Source organism: Hylobates moloch, unplaced genomic scaffold (genome assembly GCF_009828535.3).
Source record: "Hylobates moloch isolate HMO894 unplaced genomic scaffold, HMol_V3 SCAFFOLD_6, whole genome shotgun sequence".
NCBI classification, from domain to species: Eukaryota; Metazoa; Chordata; class Mammalia; order Primates; family Hylobatidae; genus Hylobates; species Hylobates moloch.
In genome coordinates this window covers 111,745,269-111,761,395 of record NW_026652281.1, presented here as the reverse complement: position 1 = coordinate 111,761,395, position 16,127 = coordinate 111,745,269, and the positions used below count along the sequence as shown (strand labels likewise).

General features: G+C 52.4%; 1 protein-coding gene and 1 non-coding gene across 11 annotated transcripts in view; one reads left to right on the top strand and one right to left on the bottom strand.

Annotated features, from left to right (window-relative positions):
• Positions 1-8,755: 8,755 nt before the first annotated feature.
• JADE2 (jade family PHD finger 2) overlaps positions 8,756-16,127 on the bottom strand; it is an 87,564-nt gene continuing 80,192 nt past the window's right edge. For 4 of the 10 annotated variants that reach the window (XM_058441215.1, XM_058441216.1, XM_032157925.2 and 1 more), the window contains exons 11-12: positions 15,215-15,343; positions 8,763-13,475 (exon numbers count right to left, since the gene is read on the bottom strand). In XM_058441215.1, coding sequence (XP_058297198.1) covers positions 12,643-13,475; positions 15,215-15,343 — 962 coding nt within the window. In that variant the 3' untranslated portion in view covers positions 8,763-12,642. Of the gene's footprint in view, positions 13,476-15,214; positions 15,344-16,127 lie in introns of all 10 variants that reach the window. The other 6 variants (XM_032157927.2, XM_058441213.1, XM_058441217.1 and 3 more) reach the window with 5 other exon arrangements.
• On the top strand, positions 13,920-13,979 carry LOC116472057 (U7 small nuclear RNA). The gene has a single exon (XR_004248969.1). It is a non-coding gene; the product is annotated as a U7 small nuclear RNA (small nuclear RNA).

The following is a 16,127-nucleotide window of genomic DNA, read 5'->3' as shown; positions in this document are numbered from 1 at the left end:
CCTCTCAGCCACCCTGCATGGTGGGCCCAGCAGGAACTCTCATCCTTATTAACAAATGAGGAAACTAAGGGCCAGAATGCAGGTCAATAATTTTCCATTACCCCAAGGACAACAAAATTCCATTTCTAGTGGCTTCCTCTTTCGTGGTGGATTCATGGATAAATTCTCTAGACTTGAATGGCCACATGTTGCTTAATGTTCATTGAGAATGGAGGGAAGTGGCCGGCAGCGGTTGCTCACGCCTGTAATCCCAGCACTTTGGGAGGCTGAGGTGGGCGGATGGCCTGAGGTCAGGAGTTTGAGAATGGAGGGAAGAATAAGGGGGACCACCCACTAAATACAAACCTCTAGACCCGAGTCAACCCATTATCCCAAAGACAGAGGCCTCCACCCTACCAGGGAGGCCTAGGCCCCCTTCCAAGCCTGAGGAGGGATGCCTCCTCTTCTCTTCCAGTGCCTCTAGGCCCATGCTCCAGGCTTCACCCTGTCACTATCTCAGCCCGACCTGGCATCTCACCCCATGACCACGCCCATGACTAATCCTGTGCTGCTAATGGCACCCTTACCTGGAGACAGATGAGTCAGCCGCCACAATGGTGTTCTGATTGTGCAAAGGTGACAAGCTGAGTGGATAAAGCTTCTTCCTTCTATCCTCTGCCCAAGTCTTGTCTGGAGGCTCACCCAGCCCCGTCTGCCAGCTAGCCCCACCTCACCCAGCTGGCCTCAAGTTAAAGGGCCCTGGTGAGACAGGAGAATAGGGATTAGGGTCACCAAGGGTCAAGGCATAAGCAAAAGAACAGCATGTGCAGCCACTTCTAGGCAAGATTAGGCAGCATACAGGCCACATCCTCACTCCTGTGATAACAAGACAGAAATTTCCACTTCAGCCTCTGATTGACCACGGGCCAAGTATCCACTTCAGCCTCTGATTAATTGCTGGCCAATCTATCATAGGGTGTAACCAACTGGAGGCCTCTAAATGGCACCTAGGGGTGTTACCAAATTCTCTTTTTGTTTTTGAGGCGGAATCTTGTCCTATCACCCAGGCTAGATTGCAGTGGCTTGATCTCCACTCACTGCAAACTCTGCCTCCTGGGTTCAAGCAGTCCTCTCATCTCAGCCTCCAGAGTAGCTGGGACCACAGGCACACCACCATGCTCAACTAATTTTTTCTTTCTTTCTTTTTTTTTTTAGTAGAGACTGGGTTTTACCATGTTGGCCAGACTGGTCTCGAACTCCTGGCCTCAAATGATCCACCCGCCTGGGCCTCCCAAAGTGCTGGGATTACAGGCGTGAGCTCTAATCCACCAGCCACCAAATTCTTTTAACTTAATAAAAACCCTAAAGAACATTACAATGGGGCTCTGGAGCTGCTTGCTCGAGCCTGCTCCCACTCTGTGGAGTGTACTTCCACTTCAGTAAATCGCTTTCATTGCTTCTTTCATTGCTTTGTTCTTTTGTTTCTTTGTGTGTTTTGTTCAATTCTTCGTTCAATGCGTAAGAACCTGGACAACTCACAGTCAAGACCTTCCATCCAGTAACACTGGAAAGCTTTCCCTTGCCCTCTGACCACCGCCCCTCCCCACAGGAGATGGACTTCAGAGGTCACAGATATCCCCCAATCTCTTCTCCCATTGTACAGATGCAGAAGTATCTCCCAAGTAGCTGGGTCCATCAAGTCAGTGGCAGAGAGAAGACTTCTCGCTCCTGGGTCAGCCGTAATTTCCTAGAGCAGTGTGCAAAAAGCCTTTTAGTGAAGGGAGTTGATTATAATTTCAAAAGAACTTTGAGTTTGAGTTTGAGTTGGGGGAGTTAGGGGAGTCACAGATGGTGCTCTAGGAAAAGCAGAGGCCCAACATGAACTCTTTTTTTAAAAAACTGTTTTAAAATGGTTTCTTTTGATGGCCGGGCGCGGCGGCTCGCGCCTGTAATCCCAGCACTTTGGGAGGCTGAGGCCGGTGGATCACTTGAGGCCAGGAGTTTGAGACCAGCCTGGCCAATATGGCGAAACCCCTTCTCTACTAAAAATACAAAAATTAGCTGGTTGTGAGTGCCATAATGCCAGCTCCTTGGGGGGCTGAGGCACAAGAATTGCTTGAACCCAGGAGGTGGAGGTTACAGTGAGCCAAGATCATGCCACTGCACTCTAGCCTGGGTGACAGAGTGAAACTATCTTAAAAAAAAAAAAAAATCCCCAAAAGTAAAATAAAATGGTTTCTTTTGCTTTACATTGTGTTTGCTGCAACAAAGCAGTTGGGTGGTATTAAACGTAGCAGTTTTTTTTTTTCTACAGCATTATTTTTTTCTTAAACTGCAGCAAAACAAACAAACAAAAACCCCCAAAAACACAAAATTCACTCTCCCAGGCCAGGTACGTGTAATCCAGCACTTTGGGATTCCTTGAGCTCAGGGGTTTGAAACCAGCTTGAGCAACATGGCGAGACTCTGGCTCTACTAAACAAAACAAAACAAAACAAAACAAAAAAAGCTGGGCGTGGTAGTGTGTGCCTGTGGTCCTAGCTATTCGGGAGGCTGAGGTGGGAGGAACGCTTGAGACTGGGGGTGTGCAGAGGTTGCAGTAAACCAAGAACGTGCCACTGTACTCCAGCCTGGGTGACAGAGTGACACCCTGTCTCAAAAATGAAAAAATAAATTCACCCTCCCAACAATTTCCAAGTGTAAAGTACAATATTGTCAACCACATGCCACTGATGGGCAGCAGAGCCCTGGAACCACCCTCCCGTCCTGACTCTGTGCCTCCTAATCAATTCTCTTCCTCCTCCCCCCAGCCGCTGGCAACTACCTTTCTACTTTCTGCTCTATGATTTTGACTACTCTAAGTACCTCCTATAAGTGGAATCATACAGCATTTGTCTTTTGGTGACTGGCTTATTTTGCTTAGCATAATTTCCTGCAGGTTCATCCATGCTGTAGCACAGGACAGGATTTCCTTCTTTTTTAAGGCTGAATAATATTCCATTGTATGTGTACACATTTTCTTTATCCATTCATCTGTCAATGGATATTTGGGTTGCTCCTACCTCTTGGCTATTGTGAACAGTGCTCCCACCAATCTGAACTCTTTAGATGTTGAGCTGAGACAGCAAATAAATGGGCTTGTGAGCTCTGGGGAGCAGAGGTCCTTCAAGGACACTGTGGAGCTTCTGTTCATCATTGGATTGGAATGTCAGGTATAAGGGAGGCTGTGGCTGAGTTAAGACAGGCCCAGCTGTGTCCTGGGTCACTGGCTGCAGCCCATTTTCCATTGCTCTCACACTGTAGGTGTGACCATGTTGGGGTTGTTGGGATAGTTTAGGATTTGCCACAGTGTATAAAACATGGAAAAGCATGCCCCTGCCTCAGCCCCCTGCCTGGAACACAGTGGAAAGAGAGACCTGAGGCTTCCCACTAGGAATGCCAGGGAAAATACAGGATGCAATATTTGGAAAATGTACTGAGGAACTACTCTCTGAAATTTGAATGTAACTACATGCCCTATATTTTTATTTGCTAAATCTGACAGCCTCCCTCCTACCCACTGAAAATCTCTCCAGCCAGCAACTGGGGACCCTGTATCCCTACCCACGTTTCCTCAGAATGGGCTGGTGAAGGTGCTTCTGAGCTCAGGCCTGGCTTGGAGTACTGGGGGCCAAGCAACACTCTGCTATGGTGAGCTTGCCCTTAAGCCACCTGCTTGACTGAACCCCCATCCTTTCTTCCCTCGCTTTGACTCTTGGTAGGGAGTCCATCTGAACCCAAAAGTCTGCCCGGAAGTCCATATTTTATTATCTCTTTAAAAAAATTTTCTTCAGGCAGGTGTGGTGGTTCATGCCTGTAATCCCAGAGCTTTGAGAGACCGAGGGCTGACGTGGGAGGGTTACTTGAGCCCAGGAGTTGAAGGCTACAGTGAGCTGTGATCACACCACTGTGCTATAGCCTAGGCAGCAGAGTGAGACCCCATCTCAAAGAGTGAGACCCTGTCTCTCTCTCTTTTTTTTTTTTTTTTTTTTTTTTTTAGTAGCGATGAGGTCTCACTATGTTGCTCAGGCTGGGCCTGAACTCATGCGCTCAAGCGATCTTCCCAGTTCAGCGTACTAAAGCACTGGTATTACAGACATGAGCCACCACTCCTGGCCAATCTCCTTTTTTTTTTGAGATGGAGTCTTGCTCTGTCACCCAGGCTGGAGTGTAATGGCACCATCTCGGCTCACTGCAACCTCTGCTTCCTGGGTTCAAGGGATTCTCCTGCCTCAGCCTCCTGAGTAGCTGGGATTACAGGTGCCTGTCACCATGCCCGGCTGATTTTTGTATTTCTAGTGGAGACGGGGTTTCACCATGTTGGCCAGGCTGGTCTCAAACTCTTGACCTTGTGATCTGCTGGCCTCGGCCTCCCAAAGTGCTGGGATTACAGGCGTGAGCCACCGTGCCCGGCCCGCCTCTTTTTTATTCATTATTTTAATTTTAATTTTCTTTTCTTTTTTTTTTTTTTTTTTTTTTTGAGACAGGGTAGTTGCGAGGCCACTTGGAGATACCCGCATTTCCAGCATGGGCCAGAGGCGCCTCTGTGGGGTCAGAGGCACCTGTGTGAGTCCTGAAGCTTTCATCTCCAAGAAAAGGCGCCTTTGCTGCCTCCTCTGGCTGTTCTGAACACAGTCGGAGGCTGCAAGGAGGACTGAGGCCAGCTCTAGAAGGACCAAGTGCTCTCTTTCTCCACTCTGCTGTGAACTTCCTTCCTTTCTTTGGCAGGGTCTGGGTCTCCTTGGCCACCCATCCAACCTGGGACTGGGCACCCAGCGGACCTCAGCCAATGGTTTATTCTCCCAAGAGGCGCCTCGTCCCTTAACAACCACCCTGTCACTGAAGCCTGATAGAGAAGACTCTTCTCTGCCCTGGCTGGCAAGGGGGCATGCAGCAGGAGGTGCTGGGGTGCAGGAGCCTCAGCAGGGACAGAGGAGGGGGAGGCTGGAGCTCTGCAACCTGGAAGTGCGGGGTTGGCCCTGGCCCTGTGGGCCTTGGGACCCGCGGTGGGAGTTGCCAGGGCTAGGGCCTAGCGGGCAGCAGGGGGCGCCCCAGACCCTACCTTGCAGGAGCTTGGAGCGACTAAGGGAATTCAGAGAGGGCAATGGAGACCTTCCTCACCCCACAGATTAATACTCTCTCACTAGCAGCACAGTCTCAGTATGTCACTGCACACTGATTTGTGATATCTACTTGAAGTCTGTCTCCTACTCTGGCCTGGTCTCTGGAAGGGGCATGTTGTCCCCACAGTGTCCTCAGGGCCCTGCAACAGATGCTCAGTAAGTGCTGAATCAATATCTCAATATCTGCATGAATGAAAGGTGGTCCCCTAGGCTGGGTGCTGTGGCTCACGCCTGTAATCCCAGCACTTTGGGAGGATGAGGCAGACAGATCACAAGGTCAGGAGATCGAGACCAGCCTGGCCAGCATGGTGAAACCCTGTTTCTACTAAAAATACAAAAAATGAGCCGGACGTGGTGGCGAGCGCCTGTAGTCCCAGCTACTTGGGAGGCTGAGGCAGGAGAATCGCTTGATCCCGGGAGGCAGAGGTTATAGTGAGGAGAGATCGCGCCACTGCACTCCAGGCTGGCCAAAAAAACAAAAACAAAAACAAAGAGAAAGGTAGTCCCCAAGACCACCCCCAGCCTCCCATCAGATCCCTGTGCCATCAGCTGTGAGTCCTGGTGGCAAGAGGACTGGCCCACCATGAGGGGGCTGCGACCAGGTCAGTGCCATCCTTCTCCAGTCCTGTGCTCAGGGGCTCTCAGTGGGCAGGGACAGCCAACTCTAGGGAAGAAGCCTAGGAGTGCTAATCAAATGTGAGACTCCTGCCCTCAAGCAGCCATGTAGGCTGGTGCAGAGAGGGTCCCAGAGGGACCAGGGCTGGGAATGCAGGGCCAGGCCTGGTCCTCAGCTTCCTGCTTTCCCTTGGGGAAGGGGGTCAGGGGTTCCTCATGACTATCTGTCTCTCACTCCATAGGAGCCTGGATGACTCCTGGGCAACTCAAGGGAAGGCTGAGGGTCTCTAGGGCTCTGCTGCCCAATAAGGTAGCTACTAGCCACATGTGGCTTTGAGCACTTGAAATGTGGCTAGTCTGAATTGAGATGTGCTGTAAGTGTAAAATACACCCTGGATTGTGAAAAGAATGCAAAATCTCTCATTAATAGTTATTTTACATTGATTACATGTTTAAAGACATTTGGATGTAATGGGTTAAATAAAATATATTATTAAAATTCACTTTATCTGTTTTTGTTTGTTTGTTTTTTGAAACAGTCTCACTCTGTCGCCCAGGCTGTAGCGTAGTGGTGCTATCATGGCTCACTGCAGCCTCGACCTCCCAAGCTCAAGCACCTCAGCCACCCAAGTACCTAGGACTAAAAGTGTGCGCCACCATGCCCAGCCAACTAAAAAAATTTTTTTTGTAGAGATGGGGTCTTGCCATGTTGTCCAGGCTGGTCTCGAACTCCGGGGCTCAAGCAATCCTCCTGCCTCGGCCTCCCAAAGGGCTGGGATTACAGGCATTAGCCACCATACCTGGCCCTGTTTTTCACTTTTTAAAAATGGGGCTACTAGAATTACAAATGTGACTTGCACTATATTTCTAAAGAATAGACGAACATGTACCCTGAATCCCCCTGCCCTACATTTATCAGCTGGGTTAGGTTCACAGGTGTGGTTTTATTTATTTATTTTGTTTTTATTTATTTATTTATTTATTTATTTTTAAAGATAGAGTCTTGCGCTGTCTCCCAGGCTGGAGTGCAGTGGCATGATCTTGGCTCACTGCAACCTCTGCCTCCCGGGTTCAAGCGATTCTCCTGCCTCAACCTCCCTTTAGTCCCTGTAGCTGGGATTACAGGTGTGCATCCCCACACCCGGCTAATTTTTTGTGTTTTTAGTAGAGATGAGGTTTCACCAGGTTGGCCAGGATGGTCTCAAACTCCTGACCTCAAATGATCTACCCACCTTGGCCTCCCAAAGTGCTGGGATTATAGGTATGAGCCACCTCGCCCAGCCAACACAGGTGTGGTTTCAGAGTGAGGGGCAAGCCTGAGTCATTCTTCTGGATCACTGTGGTCCTGCTTTGGGCTGGCTGCAGGAGGAGGGAGAGGCTGTGGTGCCAAGTCCAGGGCAGCTGGGCCACGGGGCTGACAGTCTCTTACCATGGCCAGGTGGGCTGGCCACCCAGATACCCCCTCAGCCCCAGGGCTGATTTCCTGCCAGCATCCCATGCTGATTCCACAGTTGAGGACGCTGAGCCCTTCCCATTCACAGCTGAGCTGCTGGAGCTGGGGCTGAGAGAACCAGGTTCCCAGGTGCCCTAACAGGGAGACCTCCCTCCACAGGCATTTGGGGCACATACACACTCCACCCCAAATTTACTTCCAATACCTTATGCATTGTGGACTCAGAACATTGGATCTGGAGGCACCCTTGGGAACCTACCGTCTACTGCCCTGGAGAGGAAATGAGTCAATTCTCTGTGGCAAACAACTAAGTCAGTGGCCCCAGAAGCTAAGATTCTTTGAGTCTTAATGTAACCTCTGTCTCTCGCAGCCTTGCTCTGAGCCCTCAGAGAAGGTTCAAGACCCTCCCCTGATATAGCTTGATCCATCTTTGCATAGGCCAAGCCCTCTATGAGGAATGCCCATCATCCCTTTCTCCGACCCAGCTTCCCTTGGACTAGCAACTATTTTTTCATTAAGTCTCCATTGCCTGGAGGTTCTAGGGGGACAGGGGCCTGGTGACATGCACAGTATACAACCCAGCACACTGGCAGTGCGGTGTCCGTCAAGACTACTTGTTGAATGAATCAGTGAATCAATGAATTAATGGTGTCACTTCCTCAGAGAAACCCTTCCTGAACCCCCTCACACCTAGACCAGCCCAGGCCTCCATGAAAACTCCCAGTTCCCTCACTGCCTGTGTGAGCCACCCCAAGCAAGGACAGCAGCTACATTCCCCACACTCTTTTCAGAGCCTGGCTCGGGGTAGGTGCTCAGAAAATCATGAATGAAGAGCAAACTCAAGCAAAAATCTTCACTGACCTAGGGACACTCCCTGGAGGCTCCTCCCAAACTTTCCTATGGTCCCAGGCAGGTGGTTGTGGTGGGTGGGGAGTGCAGCAGTCCTGCCTTGGATGCAGAGCTTCACCTCTTAGCACATCTTCGACTTTGGGTGCATCCCTCGTCCTCTCAATTCCAGGGGAACATATTGAAGATCAAACGAAATACTACCCTGAGGCTAGGTGTGGCAGCTTACGCCTGTAGTCCCAGGACTTCAGGAGGCCGAGGAAGACGTATCACTTGGGCCCAGGAGTTTGAGACCAGCCTGGGCAACATGGGAAAACCCTGTCTCTACAAAAATTACCAAAATCAGCCGGGCATGGTGGCATGCACCTGTAGTCCCAGCTACTCGGGAGGCTGAGGTGGGAAGATAGCTTGAGCCCGGGATGTCGAGGCTGCAGTGAATCAAGATTGCAGCCTGGGTGACAGAGTGAAACCCTGTCTCAAAAAATAATAATAATAACAATGAAAAATATAAATACTGCTCTGAAATTATAGCTCTTGGTGTGCACTGAACGTCTTTATTATGATTCCTTAGGAGGTGGCAGCAGATCCCTTGGAAAACTCAGGGACCCCGTGGTTTTGCTGAGCCCATTGTCGGGTGTGTGTGTGGGACTCCCAGGGTTCCCTACCCCATCCAAATGCAGTGGAGCCTCACACCAGCCAGCACAGAAAACATTGCTTTATTAACTGCGTTTGCCAACACACGAGGAGTGCAAAGGGCTCCCTATGACACAAGCCCTGGTGGGGCCGGGGTCTGGAAGCCCCCATGAGTGAGCAGGACAGGATGGGGCTGGGAACTATGCAGCAGCGGCAACACAGAATCATGCAGGGCACAGCGGGCATTGGCCACACCCAGGTGACCATACATTCTATTGCTCGTTAAGGGTTGCGCACATGGACAATGTACAAAAAGGAGAAATAGGTCTTTGCGTTAATGAAAAATACATTTTTTCTCTACAAAGGAATCTTTTCTAATACAAGAAAATAAATATTGCAACATAAGCCAAAAATAATTTAAAATTGCTCTTTTCAATATATTTTCAATATTTCTCTTGTATATTAACAAATGGCACATCTCTTTCTTTGAAACAAAGACAGAAGGTGTCTCCTCCTGTGACATTCATATCATCCCCCCACCGTCCCCTCAAACTGACATGGAACACAAAGTGTTTGTGCCTCTGAGGGAGAAAGTGGCAGGAGGTGCCTTAAAGAACAACCAAAGGTCTCAGATTCCAGCCCTGGCTCATTGGCCAATGTGGCCAGCGAGGCCAAGGGCATGGGAGAGTGCCCTCCCCAAGGGCCTTGCTACAGAAATCCAGATCATTTTTCAGTGGTTTGTGAATGGACAGAGGTTGGCCACATCTGGCAGTTAGCAACGAAATGCCAAGTTCAGCTGCTGCCAATGTTGGTTAGAATTGGGCAGTTGAATCTCTAGGAATTGTCCCAGCTAGTCCCACGGTGCACCCATACACAGTACACACAGGCGTGCCTGCATGCGGACACACGAGATGTGGCCTGGCACACCCCCCACAAACAATTCAACATCTATGTCTGGAAACCTGGGGTGGCTTCTCCAAGGAAGCTGAGGCCCTTACATTGCAAATGCTCACACACCGTCACTAAGTCAGGCTCATTTAATAAAATAAACCCTTCTACCTTTCTTCTTCCCATTTGTTTCAAAATACATTTATGATACATAAAAATACTTTTCTTGCACATTATCCTTTGTCATGTGATGAGGCGGAAGGAGGTGGTGGGTGGTCAGGTCAGTGAGAAGGGGGACGATAGCCAGAATGAGTTACAGAGCCGCTTCTCCCTCCCTGCGGAGGAGCAGTGTGTGTAGGCAGACGTGGTCGAGAGAAAGATCCACCTCCACCTCTGGCCTGGAGAAGGAACCTGCCTCAGTCTCGGGCAGCAAAGCCCTCTACACTGGGAACAGTAGACCGGAAAAAGAGAGAAAAGGCTGTGACTAACAGGGGAAAGGCTGGGAACTGGGGAAGGATGGGTGGCTGGCATCCTTCTCCTTGCAGCCTGGTGGACATCCTGGAGGTGGAGACAGCTGCCTGGAGAAGACTGCTCCACGGCTTGGCCTGGGAGTGAAAGGGCCCCCCAAGTGAAAGGCCAACCCCCTCCCCTCCCAGCAGCCAGCCAGTCTAACAGACATCTGGGTTCTGCAGGACACAGGCTCAGGGACAGTCCAGTCCAAAGCAATAGCCAATGAAGAAGGGCCAGAATCCAGAGGCCAACAATGTGAGCAGAGCCTCTTGGAAGAACACCAGCCAGCGCGAGGCAAGGGGCCAGACTCGTTGCACCCTCTCCCTAATTCTCCACCCACCCCTGCCACCAGGGAGGCCCAGCCCCTGCCCCAGAATGGTGTGAAGGGGCAAGGGGTCAAGTGCTGAGACTGCTGGACCCTGGGCTTTCCGGGACCCCTGGCAGAGTTTGGTTGTTCTTTAAGCTCACCTCTTTGCTACCTGCAGGGTCAGACCGGGCAATCTGGCACAGACAGGGTTGCAGCCCGAGGTGACCCAAAGCATGGGGAAGGAAGAAGTTCTGTCCAAAGGCAGTAAACAGAGACTGGGGTTGGGACACTGATGCTGACACTGACTGGTCACTACTACCAAGGCGGGCAGGCAGACTAAACTCTACGGGGTAGCTCATGCCATCCCAACGCCCAGAATTCTTGAAGCCCACCCCACTCCCTCCGAGTCCACCCGGACTAGACACATTTGTCCGATCCTCTGAACTGAGTCATTATCTTTGTTTCCTGTTTTGCTAAAATTCACATGAAATTGAGTGTCGATGACAATGCCACTGTCGTACCTTGATAGTTTTGGAGTTAGGGGTGGATGAAGGTCAAGCTGTTCCCCATCCTGCTTATTTGCTTTATGTATTTGGGGAGGAGGGAACCACATGGTAAAGACGTTTTCCATGCTGGTTTCACCATCAGTATCTTTCCCCTCTGTGAGTCTCAGAGTTTAGGAAAGCTCACAGTGGGCTCAGCCCAGGATCTGAAATCTAACACCCAGGTACACTTCAGCAGCAGCAAAGCATCCTCTTCCAAGCACTTGAGCTCTTCTCCTTGGGTGTGTGCAATGAACATGTTTCTATACTTTGTTGCTAAAGAACTCCATTTAAAAAAAGTCCAAGTGACAAGTTGTCAGGTCCAGGCTGTGCTGTATTATGGTCAAAATATTCTTTGGCATCCACAGAATGATTCGACTGATTCACTGGACTTTTTAAAAGGTTCTTGTTGGAGAAGTTCTGGCTTTACCAGTGGCGGAAGTGACCCAGGAGTAATTCATCAAAGAAAAAAAAAATGTTTTCACGGAATTCCTTTTTTGTTGTTCCCTGAGCTATCACCCTGGGGCCACTCTACTGAAACTCTTCAGAGCAACTACCTGGGACCTAAGGGTGGGGTGGGGAAGGAAGGACAGGGGGGATGGCTGGGCGAGGGGTTAAGGCTCAGGAACAGGGGAACATCCAGCAAGACTTACAACAGCCCCAGCGGCCAACACCGGCCCGCCCTGGGCCCCGGGATCCCACTGCTTGTTGGAAGGAGGAGTTTCCAAAAGGAAACCACGGAAGAAGCTCATCTCTTAGCAGGACTAGGAAACTTGAAAAGGCAAACGGTCTGGTCTGGTCAGCTCTGTCTGAGAGTGACCAGACTTCGGCCGAGACTGGCCCCGAAGGAAGGAAGGAAGTTGGAGCCCCAGAGTGATTCTCTACAGTGGGCTGGTCTGAGCCCCATGACCCTGTCTGGGCACTGGCCCTCCCCTACAGCCCTCCACCTGCACTGGCAGCTGGCTGTTTGGGAGTCCCCTGAGTAAATGACACAGCTCAGGAGGGATTCTGGGAACCCCTTCCCAGAGCCGCTGGGCTGGGCACTGGCAGGGGCAGAGCAGCAAGGGAGGGGAGGGTGGCAGGGTGGGCAGGCAGGCCTCAGATGATACAGGCTGATCAGGAACAGCTTTCGGTTCCCCTGGAACCACCGGGCCCTCTGCACCCCCTCAGTGCTTTCTCATATAAACTCGTTGTGCTTGTGACAGTGAGTAGACTCTGGCTGGGTATCGTTTATTATACTTCCTTGGGGATCGGTGGAGTGCAGCAGGACCCCCCCAAATGGACCCCAGTGGGATCTGGGGACAAGGCGGGGTAGGCCCTGGACTGGCCCATCTGCCATGAAATAATGCCCAAACGACAGTCTGTGTCACCCAGTGGCAGCGGGCTGGAGTCCTGAGCTCTTCTCCACCTTGCTTGTATCTAGCCAGGAGCCCAGCAATACCACGTGGGCAGGGCAGGGATGGTGCACGGGACCTGGCAGGGTCCTGGCGGCCGGAGCCGTGGAAGGAATCCTAATGTCCTAGGCCAGCACAGAGGAAAGACAACAGTGTAGAATTCAAAACTCTCTCTATATTAAAAATAAAACCACGACGGAGTGGCAGCCTCGAGGGTCTGGGACACTCAGCAGAGACTGGAAATGGCAGTTGTGACTGGGCTGAGGCCTTGTGGGGGGATCAGGGCAGGGCCCGGGACAGGGAAGGGGGTGAATTAGGAGGCCAGTACGCCCATGCGGACCACCTCCTCTGCCCCTGCCTCCCGGGGACCCCGCTGCACCCCACCGTCCTCGGCCTCTACATCTGAGTCGCTCATCTCCCCATCAGAGAAGTAGCCGTCAGCCTCAGTGTCAAAATGCAGGCTGACCTTGGGCCTCTCAGCCACAGCTGAAGGTGGTCCCATCCCAGCATCAGGCCTGGCACCCGGCAATCTCCGGGTTACCTTGCTCTCACGGGGTGGCCGGAGCCGGCCCAAAGGCTTAGGGCTCGCTGCAGGGCCAGGCACTTGGACATCTGAGTCAGCAGCTATTGAGGCTGCCTCGTCCAGGGTCTCGGGGGCCAGTGGTGGGGGGCTTTCAGGGGCGGCTAGGATGGGACAGTCCCCAGCTGCAGGGCTGGACGGCAAGTGAGAAGACGTCCGACGTGGTGGCTTCCTGGTAGGTGGCCCTTGACCCCCCTTGCCGCTGCCTGCATCCTGGCCCCAGGTCTTCTTGGGGGCTTTGTCTGGAGTCGTCCGTGAACCAGGCCCGTCCTGCGGTGGCGGTGGTGGTGGTGGTGGTGGTTTCTTCTTGGCAGGCAGGCGGGTGCGGCCTCGGGCCTTCCTAGCAGGGTCGCCAGGTCGCAGCGAGGGGTCCCGCATGAAGCTGAGCAGTGTCTCCTCGTCCTGCAGCAGCTCCTCTGACAGCAGCCCTGGAGCAGGGTCCTCACGGTGCCCATTGTTCAGCGGCCACTCGCTCATGGCCATGTTCTCTGCTGTGATCTGCACCGACTGTGCCAGCCAGCTGTTGAAGAAGGTGCCATCGATGGGGAATGAGGTGGACAGGCCTGCTGAGGGGAGAGAGAAGGCAAGTGAGACGCCAGCAGACGTGTGTCCTGTCCCACCCTTTCAGGAAGCCCGCTGACGCTCCCAGCACACCACCATGCGTCGTCTTCTCTCTGTCCCCCTGTGCCAGACCCAGGTGAGCTATCTTGTTTTGTCCATCCCTCCTGCCAAAGAATAGGGACTACTTATACCCTTCTCTCCACATACACCACCCTTATACACTACTTATACCCTTACACACTACTATATACACTACTTACACCCTTATACACTACTATATACACTACTTATACCCTTCTCTCCTATACACCACCAAAGAGTAGGGACTACTTATACCCTTCTCTCCAGAAGGACGTGCTGCCCTCAAGATGGGCTTCATAATTTGTGGGATGGAGTGTAAAATGAAAATATAGGCTCCTTGTTCAAATATTATTAAGAATTTCAAGGTGGAGTGTTATAGCTCTATTAGTTTGTCTAGCAGGTTTTTTGGATTTTACCAGAAAGCCTGCCATGGGAAAGAAAATTCAAGGTGGCAGCAGCAGAGCATTAAACCAAGAACAAGGACCCCGTGGAACTGCACAGGTTGCTACCCACGAAGTTGGCCCTGCCCACTACCCCCATTCTGGTGGGGTTGCGGAAGGAGGAATCTGTAGGAAAATGCCCTCAGGCCACCAGAGGGCGCTCGGTCTTTATAAGCGTTGCCTCCCAGCGCTTGCCGCAAAGAGCTTGGATAAAGGGATCAGGCACGAATAGGGGTAGCAAGCAGTATCCAGTCCCTCCTGGATGTCAGGGAGAGGGAAGGCAAGTGAGACGCCAGCAGATGTGAGGGTGGCAGAGCCTTCCTTCCTTACCGAGGTCCTGGGAGGGGGCAGCTGGCGAGATGTGAGACTGGGTTTCCTGTTAGACACCCAAGTTATCCCCTTCTTTTTGCGGGAGGGGTGTGAAATGAAGGAACATGGTCTTGCTCTGTCACCCAGGCTGGAGTGCAATGGCATGATCATGGTGCACTGCAGCCTCAACCTCCTGGGCTCAAGCGATCCTCCCAACTCAGCCCCCTGAGCAGCTAGGAATACAGGCATGCGCCACCATGCCTGGGTTGTCCCCTTCTTGAGACAGAGGGACAGAAAGGATGACCCGAGGCTTCCATCCCAGAGGCAAGGTCTGGATGGGGACTCCATGATGCTCCCTGAGATCTCTGGAGGAAGCACGTGAGGTCCATGAGTCACACTGCTCCCATTAGGCTGCTCTGCCTAACAGGAGGCCTGGGACAGTGGAGGTGGTGGGCAGGGCCAGGTCCTGCAGCCACTCCTCTGGGTAGCTCCAGGAAAGTCTGCTGCTGTTGCGGGAAGGGCCTACTTAGAAGATTCTGGGAGAGTAGGACAAGGATGGGGCTTTCTGACAGATCCTCCCCTCCCAGCATGGGGCTGTCCCATGGGCCTCTGGGAAAATCCAGCACCCAGGACCCCCCAGCCAGGGGAATGACTGGACAGTTCCTGAGTGGGCGTGGCCCAGCCTCCATCCAGGTCTACAGAAGGGGCATTTCCCAGGATGTCACACGGGGCTCTGAGATCTGTTTCCTTTGTGGGTGGAAGGTGTGTGCACCTGGGCAAGCAAGGGCCTGGTTACCACTCTTGAGCCTCAGTCTCCTACTCTGTGCAGCTGGCCTTCCGCAGGGCAGACAGAGCTGCAAGCGTGGTGATGGTCAAGCCTGCTGTGTCTGCAGGCCAGCATGGCCCTCACTCACCCAGCTGCCCCAGGACTGAGTCAGGCCCCGCCTTCACTTTCTCTTTCTTCTCAGTGCTGCCCTTGGAGCCCTCGCAGCCCTTCCTCTTCGAGTCACTCTTCTTGCCCTTTGCTCTCCTCCCAGACCGCTCTGTGTCAGGGAAAGTGAGAGGAGGAGGGAGATGGTTACCCTGAGCGGCCTCAGTCAGCACCAAGATCCCTGCGTGGCAGCCCAGGAGTCCTCCATCAGCCAGTGCTCACCCTCCACAGCAAAAAGGTTGGAGCCAGGGGATGGCTGGCGTGGTGGGGTGAGCCAACTGTCCACTGTGGCCTGTGGGGGACTTGGGGTGGCCACAGGGCCACGAGGAGAGGCCCTCGCCGGACCTGGACTCCAGTCTGACCTGCACAACCTGCAGCCTTGGGAGAGAGTGTGGGTGGTGGGAAGAATGGCTAGAGGGGAGTCTGGACAGGGCAGGGCCTTGAATGCCAGGCTGAGGAGCTGGACATGTAGGTGGAAGGAACACTATCTGAGGGGTCAAGAGGCTTGGGTTCCATTCCTAACCCCAGGGTCAGCAACCCTGAACCAGTCTCCTGCCGTGGTCTCTTGGGTTGGCTTTCAAAGTCAGGCAGCAAACTAGATGGGAGATTCAGGGTGCACCCCGGCCCTTGTATCCTTTCAGTTCAGGCCAGGCCTCAGTCTCATCTGTTTTGGTTTGTTTTGAGACAGAGTCTTGCTCTGTTGCCCATGATGGAGTGCAGTAGTGCAATCACAGTTTACTGCAGCCTTGACCTCCCAGGCTCAAGTGATCCTCCAGCCTCAGCCTCCTGAGTAGGTGGGACCACAGGTGCATGCCACCACACCCGGCTAATTTTCAAATTCTGTAGAGACAGGGTCTTGCTATGTTGCCCAGACTGGTCTTGAACTCTTGGGCTCC